The 22,782-nt window shown below is 33.1% G+C and overlaps 1 protein-coding gene and 1 long non-coding RNA gene across 2 annotated transcripts; one reads left to right on the forward strand and one right to left on the reverse strand.

Annotated features, from left to right (window-relative positions):
- The first annotated feature begins 819 nt into the window (after positions 1–819).
- Positions 820–10,540, forward strand: LOC146935558 (uncharacterized). The gene is made up of 12 exons (XM_085750724.1): positions 820–959; positions 1,837–1,935; positions 2,382–2,525; positions 3,126–4,037; positions 4,530–4,617; positions 4,704–4,786; positions 5,276–6,449; positions 6,541–6,836; positions 7,805–7,911; positions 8,092–8,242; positions 9,581–9,733; positions 10,250–10,540. Exons 1-12 carry the CDS (start codon positions 921–923, stop codon positions 10,382–10,384), a joined length of 3,381 nt encoding a protein of 1,126 aa, XP_085606850.1. The 5' UTR covers positions 820–920; the 3' UTR covers positions 10,385–10,540.
- Positions 10,541–15,306: 4,766 nt separating this feature from the next.
- On the reverse strand, positions 15,307–17,543 carry LOC146935559 (uncharacterized). The gene is made up of 2 exons (XR_015033088.1): positions 17,399–17,543; positions 15,307–15,516 (listed from the first exon to the last, which is right to left on the reverse strand). It is a non-coding gene; the product is annotated as an uncharacterized LOC146935559 (long non-coding RNA).
- Positions 17,544–22,782: the final 5,239 nt, after the last annotated feature.

Genomic DNA, 22,782 nt, shown 5'->3' on the forward strand with positions numbered 1-22,782 from the left:
CACACAAAAGTGACGCGTGGCTATGTAGCCCTCAGCACCCCCACCTAACATTCTCTTTCACATGGGGTGTATAATAGGGGTAGGGAAAAAAAGGGTGTCAACATAAAATCATTGTTTGGTATATGTATGTGTATTCAGAGTTCCTATGACCACTTTATAAAGGCGTCAACACACCTGGTATGAAGACATTCCTCCACCATCAAAATAGAGCCATTGGACTTACGTGAGGCCATTCTTTGGCTTCGACAATTTGAGACCATCAAATGTGCAAATTGAACATGTAAGGTAGTGGTTGACATCATAGTTGATATAACTAATAATGAGTATGAGTTGAGCAATGTCATATGGATGCAGGTGTTTATTACAACAATTTCCAAAATTTTAAGATAAATTTTGTCACGAGACAAGCAAACTATGTAACATATAAATTAACAAAGTTGTCAAAATTATATGCTCGTCACAACGTTTTTTATTAGATTTCATTTTGTATTACCTCTATTATGATGAATGAAATAATAAGTTTTTGTTTTTAACTCTTTCTTTTATATATAGTATATATTTTACATTGCCAGTGTATAATAATAAAACTCTTTCTTCAAAAAAATAAATAATTAAACTCTTATTTTTAATGTAAGAAAATAGTTTCTTCTTAAAAAATGTAAGAAAATAGTTTTAAAAAATATATTACATGTTTATTTGCCCTTTATTTTATTTTTGACAAATTCTTTTTACCCTTTATTACTACAAAAAAAAAATTAAAATTTAGTGTATTCCATTGCAAAAACAATATACATAAACCTAATTGGGCGCAAGGGTGATATCATTTGGCGCCAAATTCCGCGAGTCCGTCCCCGTTGTACAGTGAACTAATGCGGCAGAGGGAAGTTCTTCACCTCTAGAAGCTTCTTCAATTCGATTCCATGGCCACTCAAACTCTTCGTCCTCCTAACTTCTCCGAGGTTACGCTTCTTCTCTTTTCTTCCTTCAATCCTTCTTTTTTCAATTTCATCATCCTTCGATCTACACGAAGTTGATGTAGTTTTTTTTTTTTTTTTTTGAAATTTTGTAGAGTTTAATATGCATATACTGTTTTACACCGATATTCAAATGAGAAATTCTCAATTTTGTTTGTTATACCATCAATTTCAAAATTCACCTACAAAAATAGGGAAATTAGGGAAATTTTATTGGATGTCGGTGTAAAACTGATTTACACTGTGTCAGTGTATATCCTTTTAATCTTTTTATTTGTGTGTGTTTATAAGCGATGTATACGTGTTAAGTTATTATAAGCTGCTAGATGTTTTTGGGAAGTTGAATGAAAGTGCTTTTGAGAAAATGTACATGTAGAAGCTAATTTTGACTTATATGAGAAGCTAATATTTAAAATCTCATAATTATTATAAGATTAAGATTGTTTAAAAACTTAGTGAGAAGTTCATCTACACTGCTTCTTAATCTTGATCGCATGTAGATGATTGTGATTGTCTTTACTTAAATTGAATCTTGAATGATCGTTTATGTTGGAGGGTTAAGAATTACTCACATGATAACTAATCACTGATTTAGTTTGTTTTTAATGATGTTGCATCTATGAAGCACGGATACAGACACGGACACCGGACACGACACAGACACTAAGACGCCGACACCACTAATAATTTGAGAAAATCACATAATCCAGTGTAATTATATGTGTTGGTGTTGGACACGACACGTGTCCGACACCGGTGTCCGTGCTTCATAGTGTTGCATCAAAGAATGTTACTATGATTCAGATTTTTATATCTTCGATTTGGAAGGCTATGTATGTGACACATGAACATATGGTTGCAGGATGTAGCATGGGTACCAAGTTGGCTTCAGAATCTTAGAAATGACGGGTTTAATGAATATGTAAAGGACTCTCAAGCTCCTTCCAACCAAGCGGAGAAGGTTGGAATTTCTCTTTCCAAGTTTACTTTGTTAGTATTTTTATTTCTACAACTATGTTGAAGAAGGAAGTGAGACAGGGTTGCCCGGGGAAGGATGAACCTTTGGTTTGTTTCCGAGTTTTGTTTGATTCTAAAGCTACTGTCCTGTTTTTTTTGTTAACATGTTTGGTTTGAAATGTTATTATTTTAGAACATTTTTTTTTTGTTATTTCTATTTAGTCTTTAGTAAATGTAATCTCTCTTTACATGGATATATATAGTACAGTAATGCTAATGGATTGCAAATGGTACAGTGCTTCATATTGAAAATGATGCTCTGTTTTTATTTAATTCAATTTGATATACACCCATTACATTTTAGTTTATCATTCAATTCTGATAGTCCCTTGTGATTGTTATATTAGTCCCTTTTTTTGCTGATACCTTCTCTTCTTTGAAACGAACAAGGATTTGGCACCTTCTCCAAAATATGGTATTGATGTCAAAGACTTCGATGTATTATCAAGGGAAGAAGGTGGATACAGGAGTTGCCATTTATTCTTATCTGGAAGCGATAGTTCATCTCTTAGTGTTGCTCCATCTCCTGGAAATGTAAGTTTTATTTTCTTTCAACTTTCGAATTAACATATTGATGTTAAATAAAATCATTTTTCAATCACATAAAAAAGTTCAAGTGTAACCTTCTAATGTCAATGTATGAACCATTTATAAGATTCACTAAACAATATCACTCGGAGGTTTTGAATTTATCTTTAATAATTGGTTAGCAAAATTTATCTACTGCAGTTTGTTTTTTTTCCTTTTCAAATATGTTTATCTTCCCATAGTATTATTTACTGAAACAAATTATTTTAATTTTAAAATATTTTCCAGAAGCTAACTGATTGCTTAGCAATTTGTTGTATATGGACTGATCACTTGTAATGGGCATGAACTTGAAACTATGAAGAAACTGACATTAACTACATTTAGAAGATTATTCAGTATTTTTTTTTTTCATTTTCTCTAATTTAGTTTTAGGTATTTCTATGCCCAATGACCTACTCTAGCACACATATCTGCCAAAGTCTATTCTTGTGAATTGTGTTTATATAGTTTTTTTTTCTTCCCAGAATCATGTAAATTACTTGTACATTGATACAGTTTTATGACCAGGGGTTTGCCTGATCTCTTTATATTTCGCTGAAGCAGGTGTTTCAGTTTAGTCTGCATCTTTCTTCAGATGTCGATTCACTCGTTTGCCCAACCCAAGATTTGAATCAATCTCATCATGCAGTTGCACCAAGTAAAGCTTTGTCATTACAACCTGCTCAAACTTCCGTTGATTTTGGAGAGAATATGCATTCCATGTCAGGCAATCATGCCTGTGAACAAGATGTGTTGTCAACATTCATTCCTGAAACAACGAAAAAAAATTCTTTAAAATCTCTCATCGATACAAATGATTCTGTTAAACAACAGAAAGAAAAATCGAAAGTCGAATGTTTCGAAAATAATGATATCAGTGATGCAGTTGAACTTTCTATTGCAGCATCTGAAGCACTGGTCATACATGACTTAATAAAAATGGAGTCAGTATCAGAAACATTGAGTACAGAAGCTGTACTTGAAATTGCACTTCGTGTGAAGCAGGCACGTCTTGAGGGGTTAGAAGATGGCTTCCTTTCATCAAGTATGGAATCTGACTGTAGTGATTCCCTTTCCGATTTAAACGATTTCCTTATGGAGGATGCCTATGCAGATATAGGCTTACCTGTTGGTGTTTCCTTTGGAGAAAATCTTTCCAATTCAAATGTATTTTATGCAAAAGGTGTGTCTGGTGATGAAAATTATAATGGAGGCAATAATAAACATAATGATAGAGAGCTTACATCTCAACTTGCCAAGTTTGATGATAAATCTGAACAAAAGAAGTTTGAAATCAACTTGGAGGCGGAAGTGCAGCGAATTCCAGACTCACCTCCACATTCTCTATGTGGTGAGAGGGTAATGCATTCTGATGATCCTGATTTGGGCGCTAATACTCCTAAACATTTTGTGAATGATCTTTTTACATCTAATCAGTACAAAGAGAATAATACCAATGATTTAGCCCTCAACAAAGTAAGTTACCTTCTTCACCTTGCCCTTTCTGTTCCGCCTGTCTAAGAAACATCTGTATTTTAGCTTGTTATAATAAACCAACTATCTTTAAAGCTTAGGCTGTTAAGTAAAGGTATACGAATGGTCTTATTCTTTTATACATTTGGGATTAAAGAGCTCACCTGTGTGATGTTGACAATTCAACTTTTGGTCAGAACAATGACTGACATCCCCACAGTTATCGAATACTACTATTGTGTAGTGTAGGTTTTGATTCTTTTAGGTAAAGATATATGAATGGTTTTTATACTTGTATTTCTTTAACATAGGCTTTTCAGGTGAAACCAAATTGAAAAAAAATTGGCGAATAAAAAAAATTAGCGTTCTCGTTTTTTTTTGGTCTGTTATATTCAGTTCTTTCTGATCAGCATTGAGCATCTCACCAATATTACTGGATTTGTCTTTCTTTTTTGTCTTAAAGTAATTGATGCTACATTGATTTCCACTTTCCAGAAAGATGATTTGGCTATGGCTGATTTTACTTCTATCAAGCCACAACATAGTGTCAACTCTTCACTTTTTCAGACTTCTGAAAATTTCAGTGAGTTATAAGTACTTTCCCAGTTATGTTATTGCCTTCTCCGTAGTTATTAAAGCTTATGTAATTTATGATGTTGAATTATACAGAAGATGTGAAAAACGAGAACTGGGCAGCTTACCTAGCTCCAGAAAGATTTAGAAGCCGCTGGTTAGGGGGTTGGACATCTAAGGTTGATATTTTCTTCTTTTCCCTTCATCTTTTACTTCTCTTAGCCATACCAATTGTCATTTTCTTTTGGTATACTTTTTTCCAAATACAATTAAACTGTTTTTCAAGCTGTTATTGATTTTCATCTGTTAATGGCCAGTTTAAAAAATGTCACAGTCCTTTGTCAATTGCTTATTTGTTTGTACAGATATGCTAACTTGTGATATACGATAGATGTACGTTTATATTGGTTAGTGGCGAATTTTCATCAAATTGTTTTTTTTCTTCCTGCCAAGAGCCTGCCCATTTTTCCTCTTTTACTTCCTGCACATTGTCCCTACTCCCTACATTTGAGTCACTTGATTATGTTCAATTTTCTATATATTTGCATTCCCTTTTCAGACTATTTATCTTTGTCTTGCATCTGTAAGTTCTACTATCGTGGATTTCAGCATCTTCATACTTTGCTCATATTCTTGTTTGGTTTTAATTTTTGTCTCCCTCTTGGAAGGAATTAGATTCACCTTCATTGCTCGATTTAAAAAAAGCTTCACCTTCATTGAACCTGAAAAATGAAAAACGGATTCCAAAGTTTCTTGTCAGGGAGGCAAGCTTTCTTACAGAATCTGCAGACATTATTCCAGATGAGCACTCACGTGTGCTGAAACATGATCCCAAGTGTGCCAGGGAGACAAGCTTTCTTACAGAATCAGTAGATATTGTTCCTGATGAGAGCTCATGTGTGCTGAAACATGACCCCAAGCGTGCCATTAGTTCTCAGCTAAGTATGCACTGTGAAGGTTCACACAACAAACCCGATGAGGGTGTATTGCATTCTCAAGATATGGTTGGATGTTCTAGTCTGTCATTGAACGATCCTCTTTGTTCAGTTGTTCCATGTAGCTTTGCTTCAGAACATGACAATTATGAAACTCATATTGACAAAGAAAACGATACAGAGTATTTGGCCCCGTTAGTCTCTGACTTTGAGGTGGACAATTGTCAAAGGATCTCAGATAAGAATACTACATTCGACTGTAGAGATGAGAAAATCACATCTATAATAGATGGAAAAGATATTCTACTTACTTCAACAGAGGTGGTTGAACAAATGTCGGAGAAGTTAACCAGGGTTGAGCATACTTGTCTTAAGACTTATAGCATGATCTTACCAAACCAAGATGTTAACCAAAACTCTAATTCGACACCACTTTCAACTAACCAAAGTGATATTGCTGCTGCATCTTTGGGAACAAAGGTTTCAGAGTCTCCCTCTGCATCCGAGCATGCAAATGAAAACAAAAATGAAGTAAATCATCAACATTCGATTGATCAAAAGTCAATTATACAAATAACCGATGACAAGAGTGATGAGTTAAAAGCCTCAGAACTGACACATGAAAGGAGGTCACCTATTAATCTAAACCATAGGACACGCCACCGCTTACTGGGTCCCAAAACTTCTGTAAATGATATCAGTATAGAGAAAAATATAAACCAATATGTAGTACCAGAAACTGTTGTTCAGCATCAACAGAACAATAATCTTATTATGGTACAAGTTGAGTGCAATAAATCCGTTGATGGACATGTTAAAGTCAGAAAGCAAGTACATTTCTCAGATAAAGTGGAGGAGCTTCATCAGAAAAGGAAATTGTCAAAGTTGGAATCTTCAGATAAAAAATGTATGTATTTAGCTCTGTTCGTTTGATGTATCTTTCAGTTTTAGGAATTACTTTTTGTAGAAATTACTTATTTTTCACTGCAATAATGTAGGTTCATCTATTAGAGCAAAAAGGCAACGGGTTTCAAAGTCATTGACCACTTCTGCACCTCATATGAAACATTCTTTGACAAATTATTGCAGAGGTGCAATGAAGGAATTCATATTTCGAGGTAGAGAGTTCCTCCTCACTGGATTATCTAGTCAGAAGGAAAGGGAGTTGGAAGCACTTATAAGGAATTCTGGTGGGATTATACTTTATGATATTCCCTCTCCACCAAATTCAAGGGGAAAAAGAAGTTCAACCTTATCTTGCTTGCAGCTTCCTATTATTCTCTGTAACAAAAAGGTTTGTTCTCACGATCAATATAACCTTTTGTCCTTTTTTCTTATTAGTTATGCATAAAACCTCTGATAACTGTGTATGTGTCTATCCCTTTACCTTTTCTTTGCTTCCCACTTTATGCTACTGAGGATTCATATAAACAATTAAGTTTCAATTCCCTACAAGTATGATTTACGCAGTTCCTCAATTTCAAAATATTTGATGAATCAAAAAGTAGTTGGACTTCAAAGAAATACTAGGATTATGATTACTTAATAATCTGTACATAGATGCTTTACACATGGGCTTATGCTATTTAAGGAGAATAGTTGAGAAAATTTATCTAAGTAAAGGAATATGAAAATATTCCCCCTAAAACAATACTATTTAATATAATACTCAACACTACCTCTCATATTAGTGAATAGATATTGATTATTCCGAACCTGCAAGTAAGATCCTCAGAGCACTTTGCATGTAGTGCCTCAGTTAATATGTGATACGTCTGCCAACTGGTGTCTTGAAGAAGCATATGTGTTGGTTATTAGTTCAACTTCTATTTTGTCTTTGATACAGTCCCAATAGTCACATTGTCAAAGGACAATTTGACCCAAAAGCTAAAGCTGGTGGTGTTAAGCTAGATCCGAGAACGATGCTTATAACTTAAGCGAATAGATTCTTTTCATAAACGATAACCTGGTTGTTAGGTACCCAAAGTACATACATTGTTGCAATCAAGTTAAGTAGTAAGCACTAGCTGAACTGAAGTATATTAATTAATAATTATGACTTCTTGGTGGTGAGGTTTTGAAATTCAATGTCTATGAAACACTTCTAAAACCAAGACTTTATTGCAAGGCTCACAATGTTTTTTTTTTCTTCTTTTTTTTGGAATTACTAACAGGCAAATTGTGCACACTAGTTATCATGTTTCTGTACTATATGTGCTACATTTTTAACTCCAATATAATGGTGTCTGTTGTTTTCTTCAGCTGCAAACCGCCAAATTCTTGTATGGTTGTGCTGTTGGTGCCTCAATACTAAGAGTTGACTGGCTAACTGATTGTCTTGCATCTGGAACTATTTTGCTACCTGAAAAGTAAGTTGTGTTCTCATTGTCAATGCAAAGGATAGGTTTTTGTTAATGCACAGATTTTCTGTTACCTTGTTTCTTTAATCTATGGAAATATTTACGTTGTCATATTTTAATGATCCATGTCTTCAAACATATCTTCAAAGCCCCCTTTCCATTGTTTCATGATTCTGGTTTCTTTCTTAGATACATGATTCTTCCAAATCGAAATGACATGAAGTGGACCAGATTTGGGAAGGCAGTTCATCGCAGAAACCAAAAGCATATTTTTGAAAGAGTTGGCATTATGCTTCACGGGAAGCATAGTTTCTGCACCAAATTTGCATGTATCATCAAGGTAAGATATTTTTCTTCGTCCTCTCTTTTTCAGCAGTTATCTTTGAATTTTCCCTTCATGTGTGTTTATTATGTTGTTAACTTTCCACTTACAAATTTTTTTAATTTTTCGTGTTTGACTTTACTAGACTTAATAGTTGTGTTTTCGATTAGTTTAATTTAGGAAAAGTAAACCTTTTAAAAAATAAAAAGAAAAAGGTAACAAGAATATGTAATATGTCCGCTCGTGAATTGATATAACAGAGGTAACAATGTAAAAATAGTGTAACAAATTATTTGATTAATGTGGAATAGTGAAAACAGAATACAAGATAGTTCCAGAGCTAGAAGCTCCTCAACAGAGAAAGGTATTCTCTAACTGCCTAGCCGTAAGGGTTAGACTGCAAGATGATTGCCTAATTCCTTCATTCTTCCTACTCCCATCTTATTTGCTCATTCTCTCTCTTCTTTCTCTCATAAACTCTCCAAACCTTGGGCTTAGCAAAGGTTCACGCCCACTAGCACATCCTCTTCACCTGGATTGGGCTTGGATAACCTTCTATCGTACATCCTAGTTATGTGTCACATAAGCATCTCACTTGTCACGTCATCAAAATTTGTCAAAATTTCAGAAGTGGGAAAAATCTCATACTTTTTAAAAATAAGGGAACCAAAATCGTGGGATTTAGTAAAAGAGGAGTCAAAATCATGAGTACAGCACATTAGAGGAACCAAATACTTAATTAAGTCAATTTATTATATTATTAAAAAGATTAAAAAGATATGTTTCCTTTGGTCGGTTGCCTAAGTTTCAAATTCCATGAGGGAAATTTCTAAAATTTAGTTAAAGGTGCTTCATGGCAACTTTCATAATTGATGCCTTTAGAATTGGAACCATGTGAAATTCTCATGTGAGACGCTTGGCCAAGATATTTCCGTACATACAGGAATTAAGTTCAAAAATCATTGCTATCATGTCCAATCCAAGTTGCTTATTTATGCTTTGGTGTTTGGAGGGAAGGGAAAGGGTTGAGAGGAGTTACAACTAATAATTAGTAGTAATATGGAGAAAAACTATCCTCCAAAATCAGTGGAACTCAAAATGAATTAGGACAGGACTTTGAGGGTTTTGGAGGATAATATATCTTCAGTTTACTAATGAATAAATTATTAATCATAACCCTCATTTGTCTGACATTAAAACTCCCAAACACACCTTAGTGTATAACGTGAACCTTACCAGTAAGTAGTAACTGATTATACTAATCTTACTCTAATGTAATATATCTGTTACATTATATGAAGTCTGAACTTACTCCTCTCTCCCTTTTCCATTTTTTTTTTCCTTCATGTTGTGCAGCATGGAGGTGGACGGGCGTTCAAAACTCTTCAATGGTTAGTTCGGAGCACCGATGAAGAAAGGACTTTGATGGGAGCTATTGTAGTTGAAGAAAAGGCTACGATATCACGTCACCTGAAGTCCTGTGCTTTGGAGCAGGATATTCCTATTATGGTAAGTAGTTTTTACATATATTTTAGATTTTAATTTGATTTTTAGTGCTCAATTTTTTTTACCAGGAAGAATGTTATTGGTCGTGCATTAACATGCTCAAGAATTCTGCTATTTATAAAGAATCTCTCATATGAGAGTGAGGCATAAATATAATTAAGTCCAAAATATTTCTATTCCATCTATGCAAATGATGAGTGTTTCAATTAGTCATATTAGTGTAAAAAATTGAAGATTAATGACATGAACTTAAAGAACCGATTTTAGAAATGTCAGAGTGCAGGTAGTAAAAGTAGAAATGTCTTAGAGAGAAGATATATGTCAACAAATTACTTAATTTTGACCTTTCATGTAAAAAAGAAATGTATAGTTAGGGTCAAGATTTACTCCAGTCCTTCAATTTCATACAAAAACAGACCTCTTGATATTTTCCTGTTTAGGTACTGTTTATCAAGTGATTGTATGTTGTTCTCAAGTGATTTTGTTTATTTCTGAAGTGCATTGGTTTTTGTTTTGCAGACTTCTAGCTGGATCATCAAAAGCCTATATTCTGGAAATTTAATTCCTTCGACGGAAGAAAACAGTACACTTTCACTCAGATCTGTTCAAGTCCCAGAAGTTCGAAATGATGTTGATATGAGCGAAGAAATATAATTTTTTTCAACATATATATTGTAAACATTAGTCCACATAACAGCATAATTTGCACTCAAGATATAGACATGCACATTTTCAACTGCATAATTTAATTAAATTTTTATTTAAAATGTATAAAAACTGATATTAAGTTCATATCATGCTTTGATAAAATGTTTACAGTGCTTTTTAGTTTCTACCAAATCTAGAAAAAATAATAATGATCAATCATTGTAGTGTAATGAGTTATTTGGCAAGAAAGGGAAGTTTTGACAATGTCTTCTATGTCAAATTTAGAGTGCACAAGAGTGTGTTTCACCATTAGATCAATAAGTTATATCATATCTCATTTAATTTAATTATGAGATTTATTGATCCAGTAAGTTATATTATATCTCATTTAATTTAATTATGGGATTCATTGATCCAATGATGAAAACTAGCTTATGTTTACAAGGTTTCAGATGTAAGAAGGTAGTAATGTTTTGAAGTACAGGATCCAAATGTTTTCTTAGTGCTATAATACATGTACAGAAATCAAATAGTTGACAAATATTTTGAAGTAATTTGACAATTTTTCATTGAGATTCTTTTGAAGTAATTGGACAATTGAAGTAATGACCAATTGAAGTATTTTGACATGTAACAGTTTGACCAATTGAAGTAATGGCCAATTGAGATTCTTTGTTTCATACTCAGTTGTAATTCCAGACAGAAACACATGACGCACCTGCATATTTGTACCATAAAAATCTCATTTTCCTATATTGCAATTGATAAACAAATTATTGTGGTGTCCAAAATAAGCTAAAAGATCAAGTAACTTGAATTCTATAGATGAATTTATGTATGCTAACATGTGTTTTCTTTCAAATTGTGAGGTAGCAAGATTCAACAATTTTATACAGTTTCAGTATATGCATAATTGTTTCCTTTAGTTTTTTATTTAATTAAATCTCTGATTCAATGCTAGTTGGTAAATTCAAAATTTGTAATTTGTTTAATGTGAATTTGTTATCTTACTAACGGTATATGTGAGGTATTTAGAAAAAAGATGTTTCTTTTTATGTGATGGTCGGGGTTTGAACTTGGACCTTGCATAAATTATGCATTGTCCCTATCAACTGAGCTAAGCTCACGAAGACTAGAAAAAAGATGTTTGGTTTAACATTATGATATTCCCATGAACCTTAAAAATAGAGATTATAATAGGTATATATTTATTCTCATCTTTGTAGGAACTTTATTCCCACCATTTTCTTTTGGATTTTTTTCTATTTCCAACAACATTTTATAACCCGGGATAAAATTTAGTAAACTTGTAACAAACATCGACATAAATATTTCTATCATTTTATTCCTAAAAATCTACAAATATAACTCGAAACAAACGTACCCTTAAACTTGGACAATTATGCTCAGAGGCCAGAGCGTTTTGTAGCAAAATATTGTGAGAGGAATATTATATGCAAATGTGTGGGAGATGACAAGAGAAATTTTCTGTTTGTTTTTTCCTCTGACCAAATTCCTTTGCAATTATTTTTTCGTAGAGTCAACAATATTGTTCATAGCAAGGAAACTGCAATCATATTCTGCATCACAATCTTTTGTCGAGTCATATTCCATTTAATTCAACCTACTTCAAAAGAATCATGCTCTTTACCCAAACAGTTTCGCTCATTCCCAAAGTAAAAGTCGAAAATGCCCCTACGCAACTTAACTTGCGCTAGTGCATTTGTTACGTATGTTAAGTCACGTTACGTAACTTAACATGCGTCAGTGTATCACGAACGTGACTTAAGTCACGCCAAACTACAGGCAAACTACAACACTAGCGCAAGTTAACTTGAGTACGTTGGGTAGAAATTGATTTTATTCTATACTAATTCATTATTATTCGATTATAAAATAAATGCAAAAATAAATAAATTCAAAATTAATAAAATAAATGCAAAAATAAATACAAATAGTAAATAGAACTCTCATTTTATTAATATTATTCAAATATTACAATAAGCAATACAAATATTTATTCCAATTAACTAACATACTTAATATTTATTTTGACCCTCTTCGGTATATGCCAATAGCTTTTTGTGGAAAATAGCGATCCATCGTGTTGGGGAAAACGACATCAAGACCCCTTGAGGTAAATTTATATTTGGTTCCTTTTATACCCCCATGATGATTCTTTTTACCCACGGTAAAAAGATTTTGGGAGTAAAAGGAAGCAAATCAAAATTTACCTCAAGGGATGATGCCCTTTTCCCCAACCTAATGGACCACTATTTCCCCCAAAAGCCACCGGTATTTACCTAAGGGGGCCTACAGACTAAAGAAGCCTAGAGACTAAAGAATAAAATAAAAAGCAGAGAAATAGGGGGGGGGGGGGGGGGGGGGAGATAATGTGAGGAAAAGATGATGGTTGGGAGGGTATTTATAGGTGATTTAAGGTCCAAAAACGTGTGAAAGAATTGAAAAAAATGTGTAAAAATCAATCAATGCCATTGACCACCGTCCAAGAAACGTTTGTGCTTCAGTTTTTAGCACCGGCCAACTTGCGCAAGTTAACTTGCGCACAACTTATAAGGTGCGTGACTTAACTTGCGCACAACTTATAAGGTGCGTGACTTAAGTCACGCTAGTTAAGTGCGCATATCTGCCGGAGAAAATTCGAATAAATATTGCGGTAGCGTGAATTCGAATAAATATTGCGTATCGAATAAGTAAATTATAATAAGTACACAACATTAATTCAAATAAAAATGGCGTATTAAATAAATAAATTCGATAAGTACACAACATTAATTCTTAGACAATTTTATTTAGATATAATCTCATCTACGTTACATTACATTGTGGTATCATTACATTACATTACGTAAAAGACATGTACGTCAATTCGAAAATGTACCTTCCAACTACAACAATTATCTTACCTCTGAATGGGTTCAATTCAAACTAGCTAAAAAGCAGGACTCCAGCATTCGTCCAGAAGTGTTTTTATTCCATTCCAAATGTTAAATTCTAGTTGGTCTTGGTTTTAAATGATAGTATCTAAGAGCCAATGGAATGAGGTCCAGACCTTGACACTTTGATACCATCATTTAAACGAAGCCAACCAGAAATTAACATTTAGAATGGAATAAAAACACTCCCGGTCGAATGTCGGTGTCCTGCCATTTAACTAGTTTGAATTACCCTATCCAGAGGAAGAAAATTGTTGTAGTTGGAATGTGCATTCCAACTACAACAATTGTCTTACCACTGAAATGGGGTAAATTCAAACTTGCCAAACAACAGGACTCAAGCATTTCGCTCAGCATTCATGCTTTCCTTTGAAAAGAATAAATTTTTGTTAGGCTTGATTTAGATGAATGTATTCCAGTGCCACTGAAATGAGGTCCATTCCTTGACACTTAATACCTTCATCTAAACCAGCCAAACAAAAATTTACTCTTTTCAAAGGAAAAACATGAAGGCTGAGCGAAATGCTTGAGTCCTCGCCGTTTGGCAAGTTTGAATTGCCCCATTTCAGAGGTGAGACAAATGTTGTAGTTTGAATGCACCTTACCCTAACTAATGATGATCTTCTGGCGGAATCAAGTTGTTGATGATATCTTCAGTCGATCTCAGCAACGTCACCCGCATATCGATCCACTGGAACTTGGTGTGCTCCCAAAACATGCTCCTTACGTTTTCGTCGTTCTTTAACTCCACCCAAGTGAATGATACGCTCCCCTCGTCGAGCTTTGGACGTTTATACAGAATATTTTGCACCCTCCTTGTGTCTGTGGGGTTGACTCCTTGGTAGAATTCATTCAGTTGATCCTTGAGACCTCTTAACGTTACATCAAGGCACCGAACCTTCAACCTCTGAGTTTCTCCGCCGTTGAATTTTGCATGAACGTCGATCCACCCGGCCATTGCTTCAAATCTACACAATTACAAATTAAACACAATCAATGAAAAACTCATTCAAACATTTCATCAAACACTTGAAGTGCAAATTATACATAAACCCTAAAAATGATAACTACAACATAAACATGCAAAGATCAAAATAATTAAGCAATATTACTCATTTGCATGTAACATTGTATCATATATTGCAAAAAACAAAATAACCAAAAATTAAACAAACCCTAAATCTAATCTAAGTGTAAAAAATCTAACATAATCATGCAAACATCTAAATATCATAAGAATTAAACACTATAAGTCATTTGCATGTAGCATTCTATAATTTCTTGCAAAAAAATTTAAAATTTAAACAAAACAATAAACCTAAAAAATTCTAGATTAAGTGAAATTTTTTATCATAACAACATAGTTTAAGTGAAAGCTTACTTGTTCTTGTTGTTGTAGTGTTGTTTGATTTGAAGTTGAAGGAATTTTGTAGTTGGGAAATTTGAGAGAAAATTGAGAAGTGTGTGTGTTGTTTGATGAAAATGAGGCAGAATGAGGTTCTACCTGGGTTAATAACATCATGTAGCGCAACTTAAGTCACGTAGCGTGACTTAAGTTGCGTAAACATTGCAACTAGCGTAAGTTAACTTACGTAACGCATGTTAACATGCGTAGGGGTATATTTGTATTTTACTTTGGGACTGAGCAATACTGTTTGGGTAAAGAGCAGGATTCACTTCAAAATTCAAATCCCAAATCCACATTTATATTTATAATAAATTATCTATTGAATAATCGAGATTATATCTTTTTCTAAAAATCCACTTACATCCGATAGTTCCCGTGAACTTAACTCAGTTGTTAGGGACATTGCATAATTTATGCAGGGGCCGGGTGTAACACCCTACTTCTAATAAGTGGTAAAACGCGCGAATATACAAACATATTCTAGAAATAGATGCTACGTCTTCGAATCAAACATACATGCATAAAGATCATGTCACATCACATAGCAGCGGAACATATACATATAATCCATAAACAACTCCCAATCTCAATATAATAAAAATATATCCTCCATATCTCAAATACAACAATATCTCAACTCCAAAATACACAGTCAATAAAACAACATGCAAGAATTATCCTAGATCAGAGCCCTAATCTAGACACTTGCATATAAAGAGGAACTCCACTCCTCGGCATCACCAAGCAAACAAACTAAGCATCCTGCACTCCATCTACCCGTCCATACAGAAAGGTAGGTGGTAAACCACTGAGGGTTAGCATTACATCATCATAATCCATATAAGATTAATAAGAACTTTGGAAATGAAAGATATAATCAAGGATAAAGAATGACATTTCATATATGGTTCCACAATATTCACAACACTTAATTAATCCAAGATCATTCAATATCATCATTCCAAGTTCATATCAACAAGTATATCATACGCATAACACAACTTCACCTTGTCAATTAACAATTAACAATTCAATCCATAATTACAATTAGCAATTCCACCACCAAGCACATTTCAATGCAATTCAATTCACCAACAATTTATGCAATGACTCTAGACTCATCTAGATGCATGTGGTACCAAATCACCTCAAGGTCGTCACCTCCGATGCAACAAAAACATCGTAATCACCTCAATCGGATATAAAATCCACCACCATCAGTCATGAATGCATGAACATATGACTCAACTACAATGCATATGTTCACACAACAATTCACCTCAACATCACCAATACTTGTATATATGCAATTAATAACAATTCACCACCACATAACATATATACAGTTGCCAACAACATCCACAACACAAGCAACATATAGTTGTCACACAAATATACACCACCAATCATCTTCATATAAGTTATATCAAATATCCATAAAGGATTCACAAGACAATTGGCTCTTAAACCATTTCCAACAAAATTCGTCTCTTAAGATCACAACATTAGAATACTTGAGCATATAAGTCAAAACCAAGCAAACAAGCTCAATTGCCTATGCCAAGTATTCTCACAAGTCACATATGTGTGTAATAGAGATTACATAAGCATTTCATCGGCCAAATACGACAAATTCAATAAAAACTCAAAGTTCGTCTCACTTTATCATTTTTCACAAAAACTCTCATTTTCAAGCAAAACAAGTTAAGACTTGATGGAACCAATCACAACTACTTTTTAAAATCATACGAACAAGAGCCTAGGCCAATTATAAGCAAACAAGCCTTAATTCCAAAAATTAGCCTAAGTCGTTTGAGGAAAATCCCAAGTTTCAAACCATTTGAAAATTCGAACATTCAACAAAGCCAAGTATGTTCCAGTTGAAAAGCAAGTGAAAACAGTACAAGAACACCTTCAAACGGTCGCTACGGACCCCTACACGACTGCCCCCGACCCCCCGAACACTGAACAACGGGCACGTTGCCCTGTGCAGGGCGCCTGGCGCCAGGAGTGTAGCGCCTAGCGCTAGCTCTCTGAGTGTGGGCGCCTAGCGCCCTAGCTCAGGTGCAGCGCTCCGCAACGTGCGTTTTCCCGCGTTTCGGCCGCGGGTTTATGCCGTTTTCGCCCCAAAATCGGATATTTAAAACCCTTCAATGTCAAAAGTGATCCGAGGCTCCAACACATCAAACTCACACGTTTCGTGGCATTTGAATAAGTTATACAAACCTTTGAAAATTCATTTTCTCAAAACAACAAGTTTTCTTCTCTAATTAAAACCAATTTTCACAACAACCATTTTCAACAACATCATAACAATTCTCATCACCAATTCATAATTAATGATACCCAATGTACCAACTCAACAACAACATGATTCAAATCATCAACAACAACAATTGAACATGAATCCATTCATAATTCAACAACCACAACTTCACAATTCATCAATTTCATACAAAATCACACTATGTTCATACATACCCATTTTGACATACAAATTCAACAACAACAACACAATTATCAATCAATTCATGTACATAATCATATCATCATAATTAAGCACGAAATTCTACAACAAAATCTCAATTAACAACTTAAGCAAGAATTAGGGATGAACTACAACTATTGATTATGTTTGAATTCTAACCCTCTTACCTTAATTCTCCACAATCACTAGCTAGTACTTCACTTTAGCTCCAACCCTTGACTCTCTAGCCTCTTCTAGCTCCCTCTAGATCCTTCCCTTCAAAACCATTTTTCTTCTCTTGTGCTCTCTCTCTATCTCTCTCTAATTGTGAAAATGAAATGAAATGTTTGTAAATAATAAAATATATCTAGCGAAAAATCGGGCTGTTACACCGGGGTTCCCGGACACCACACTTCTACACATTTAATTGTGTGAGTACAAGCCACTAGGCTACTAGACAAAAAAAAAAAAACTAAAATCCAAGTTTTACATTTTAAAATAGAGTCGAATTCAATTGCAATACTTTATGAATTTAATTAATATACTCTGTCAGTGTACAATTATTTTACATATGTATTTAATGATGTGTTGTCATGTTAATTAATAAATATGAAAATGTATGAATTGTCATATCCATTAATTGACTTGAACAACATATCATGAAATAAGATATTATATACTCCAAAAACTTGCATATTTTAGAAAATGTAAGATAAGCCTGTCAAACAAGATTATTATAAAAATGGTTAATACTTTTTTGGTTTTTGCAATATTGCGTGAATCATATTTTAGTTCTCATTAAAAATAATTATGTTGCTATCATATCAGATTCTTCACTTTAGACCCCCTCATTTAGTCAATGAGTGGTTGTGAACAAGTGAGAAATGATAGTACAGACAAACAACAATAAAACGAGTTTTCATCTCTAATCCAATGATAAAATATCAAATGACTAATGGTGGGAAAATTTTATACTTTCTCACCCTAAACGCCACCATATTTCACATGCAAATATATATCGAGGCTTTTCATATGTTAGAAGAAAAAAACAATATTGGTTAAATTACATCGGATGTCTTTTAAGTTATTTAAAGGTTTTTTCATCATGTGCAAATTTAGACATGTTAAAAAATTTAAAATAGTAACTTTGCATTGGAACTTGTATATTTCGAATTAAATATATAACTTTTTAATAATTGTTTTTTTAAGGAAATAAATAATTGTTGCTTTCAATAAAAATTGGTTACTTTTAGTTGTTTTAACATATGCAATATTACACATGTTAGACAAACCCGTTATTTAGTTATAATAAGTTGGTCCTTTTAAGTTTTTTTCGTACCACTGACGTCCTTTAAGTTATTTAATTGTAACAAGTTAGTCCTTTAAGTATTTTTTGTAACACTTATGTCTTTTAAGTTATTTAATTGTAACGTTTAGACCCTGAATAACTTACATTTTTAAGATCTGAAATCCCCCAAATTGTTACGGTTAATAACTTAAAGGACTTAATTGGTACGAAAAAACTTAAACAACCAACTTGTTACAGTTAATTAACATAAAGGACCTACGTGAAACAAAAAACTTAAATGATCAATTTATTACGATTAAATAACTTAAAAAATCTCTAATGTAATTTAGACAAAAATATATTACACGTGAATTCTTTCAGTGCGGTTTCTTATTTTTTTGGTTGAACTTAATCAAATTTCGTCATAACACTGCAGTTAGTACCAACATTTGAGAAATTTGTGGAAGTTAAGAAAGTGGTTATTTGATATTGTGTAAACAAAATATGTAATTCAATTACAATTACAATCCTACCATTAGCTAAAGTTGTGTTAGAAACAAAGAAATTTTTATTTTTTATTTTTTATTTTTAAATCAAGTGGTTGTAACTAGCTAACTTACTTCTATATATTTAAAAGTTGGAGTAAGTTAGCAACTCCCATTTAATATTATTTTGTGTTGGCATCAATTGAGATTTTTAAAATAGTAAATATATTAAATTAAAAGTAATCTTTTAAATTGTTGATTGTGAACGTGAATATGACTTAAAGCATCCAAACAATGACAAATGTTTAATCTATTTATAACATGATTGTTATTGCGCTAGGAATTGTGGTAGATAGAGATGGCAATGAGTACCCTTTAGGCAAAGTATTATAGTGTCAATATCCATACTTGCGTTTATAAAAAAAAAAAAAAAATCTCTGTATCTGAGCCTATACCCTCATGGACAACAAGTTTTGTGTCGTCCTCGTACCATATAGACACCTAAACGTCCGTACTCGCACTTTAACAACATAAAAAAAATGATAAAAAACATCATAACATAATTGAAATATGATCTAAAATCTTTTAAACCAACTTATAAAATAGTATTTAGTAAAATAAAAAACATCAAAAATGTAAAAAAAAACAAAAAATGCACATTACGATTAACAATTTATAAGAAAAACACCCTATTAAAGAGGGAAAAAGTTAGAGGATTTATAGACAGAAGAGTGAATATGAAAGCGTCTCTCAATTTTTTTTTGGTGGTGTCCGAGGTTCGAACCTCAGACCTTACATATATTATACATTATTCTTATCAACTGAACTAAGCTCACGGGACAAAGCGTCTCTCAATTAATCATAAACAAATTTTTTTGAACAATATCACCCCTATTAACAATTTTTTATGAAAGCGTCTCTCAATTAATCTTAAACAATATCACCCGAAGAATACCAAATTTATTGGGACACCACACGTACATGCCACATGGTATTGGGTACTTTTGGTTTTAATGAAATGGAAGAGGATCACACGTTGGATAATTTTCTAGTCCACAGACAGACATGAATCTATGTATGCTTGTTGTTACTTTGATGACCACAAATCACGGTAGTATAAGACAGTGTCAGTATGGGTCCTGTTCTTATGATATCAAATCTTTCTATATTTGGTAGGGTAATCATGAAATCAGGGAATGACCCAGTTTTCCTTTTTTGTGTAAAGGCTTTAAGGCTATGATCTCCGGGTTCCACTTTGGTGCCATTAATGACACCATCCAATTCCATCTCCACCACACACACATCACACACACATCCCCACGCGGACCCACACACATCAACGGTCAGGATATCTGCTATGGCATCAATGGCACCATTTCTAAGTCACTGAAGTATTTCGATCTACTAACTAGGAAACCTTTTCTAAGTCACTGAAGTATTTCGATCTACTAACTAGGAAACCTTTTACAACAAAAGTATGATCTTCTATAAATATAAGATCTTGTTATCAATTTTTAAATATATTTATTACTCTATTTCTAAATATAACTTTTAAGGGAAATGCTAACTTATGTTTTAAGGTACAAATTAATGAATCAATGGTAGAAAAAGTTTATTGGAATGTATCTATTTTATGGGTCATGTTAACTTGTGCCCTAAGGGCACAAGTTAAAGAACTTAAAATAGAATTAAGTAATAAATTTTATGTTGAAAAGATAACTTTTGAAACTTTCAAAACATTAAATGCTCAATTTTCGAGAAAAAAACTTCTACTTTTGGTTCCTTAACTTATGCCCCAAGGCACAAGTTAACATTTCCCTTGTTTTATTTAATCTTTAACTTTTTAATGAATTGAATGCACAAAATTTTAGAGAAGATTTCTTCTTTTGAATCTTTTAACATGTTTCCTAAGGGTACAAGTTAGCACTATCCAACTTTTAAATATGGGTTTGTCTAATACAATGTGCAATATTGCACGTTAAAACAACTAATAGTAGTAACTTTTTCTTGGAAAACAACAATTATTTATTCAAAAAATTTATATTTAATATTATATGTACAAGTTTCAATACAAAATTTCTATTTTAAACTTCTTTTTTTTTTTAAAGGATTCTATTTTAAACTTCTTAACATGTGCAAATTTGTACATGATAGAAAAACCCTTAAATATATCTTTTATGGAAAATGCTAACAAGTGCCCTAAGGGCATTCTTTAAGCATCTAAAAGTGGCAATTTTTGCAGTGGAAATTGTACGGTTATGACTTTTAAAAGTGTTTGACTTGTATTTTCAAGACATAGTTTCTTTTTTTGGGTTTCTTAAACAATGCCCTTAGGTAAAGGTGTCAAATGGGCTGACCCGGCCCGGGCCCAAGAGGCCCGACTACATAAATGGGCCACCCCGGCCCGGCCCATTTATAATTGGGCCACTGATTCTAGGGCCCGACCTGTGTGGGCCATGGGCCAGCCCAGCCTGGCCAGTTTATTTTTTACTTTTAAAATTTATTCACTTTTTTTTATGTATTTTTAATATATTAGTCACTCACCACTATTTTTTTGCTAAAATATGATTAGAAGAACATAAAAGTGTAAATAATTTTTACATTAACATTGAATATTAATGAAACTCTAGATTATTCATTCAATTAAATCAAATTAATAATTTTTAAACTTTAAAATTTTAAAACTTTAAGCTAAGTTAATTCATTTTTATTTATTTAAATATTTTTTATTAATAATTTTAAAATAGTTGATAATTTTTTTCAAAAATATACTATTTTTTCAACTAAAATCAAATTAAATAGTAATAATGGGCCGGCCCGAAGCCCGATGGGCCAGCCCGGCCCGACCCTATTTTTGTATGGGCCAAATGGGCTTGGGCCAAAAAAGCCCGAGTGCGTTTTTGGGCTAGTTTTTTAGGCCCGGCCCAAAATTGTGGGCCAATGGGCCGGCCCATAAGCCCGACCCATTTTTGACAGCTCTACCCTTAGGGCACTTGTTAGCAAGACCCATCTTTTATTAATACTATTAATTTATCTTGAAATATTAAAAGTTAATATTGAGTGGCCATCTTTTTAATAGATTGTCTTTTTAATGGATTGTTAACTTTCTAGTTTGGATAAACTCAAAAAACTTCATAGTTTGGATGAGTGTGGTTGATTAATTTTAGATTTTTTTACGATGAACATAAATAATTGGATGACAATTTTTATATTTTTTGTGAGATCATTAGTTCCTTAGTTAGGTTTTCTTTAATGTATTTTTTCCTTTCATTTATTTTTTCATTTCTAAAATAAATTAATTGGTATTTTTTTTGGGCTCCCCATAAGAGCTGGCTTAAATTAATTGGTGAATTTATTTTGATATACCCACTTTGCTTAATGGTAGGGAATGCTGATCCCGTTTTACCATACCTATTATGCAGACACAACAATTTTTGACTGATTGTAACAATTTCATGTCACTAACTAACTTTACACATTCCCTCTTGTCAAATTTTTTTTTTATTTTTTTTTTACCTATACTCTCTCTCATCATGGTGTGGGAAGGAAAAGCGTCATAAGTGGTTGATAATAATCCATTGCGATAATTTGCCGTCAAACATACAGCATGCATGCAGGCTGCAGTTAGGTACAATCCATTGCGATAATTTGCCGTCAAACATACAGCATGCATGCAGGCTGCAGTTAGGTACAAAAACAAACGGCTATGGAAAGCCTCAAAATGAATAACTAAACGTACTCCAAAAAGCATAAGCTAGGTTCATTGAACCAGCCTCACCTATCGATGACAATGTAAAAG

Source organism: Medicago sativa, chromosome 3 (genome assembly GCF_051527215.1).
Source record: "Medicago sativa cultivar Bolivia chromosome 3, Bolivia_mono, whole genome shotgun sequence".
Taxonomy (NCBI): domain Eukaryota; kingdom Viridiplantae; phylum Streptophyta; class Magnoliopsida; order Fabales; family Fabaceae; genus Medicago; species Medicago sativa.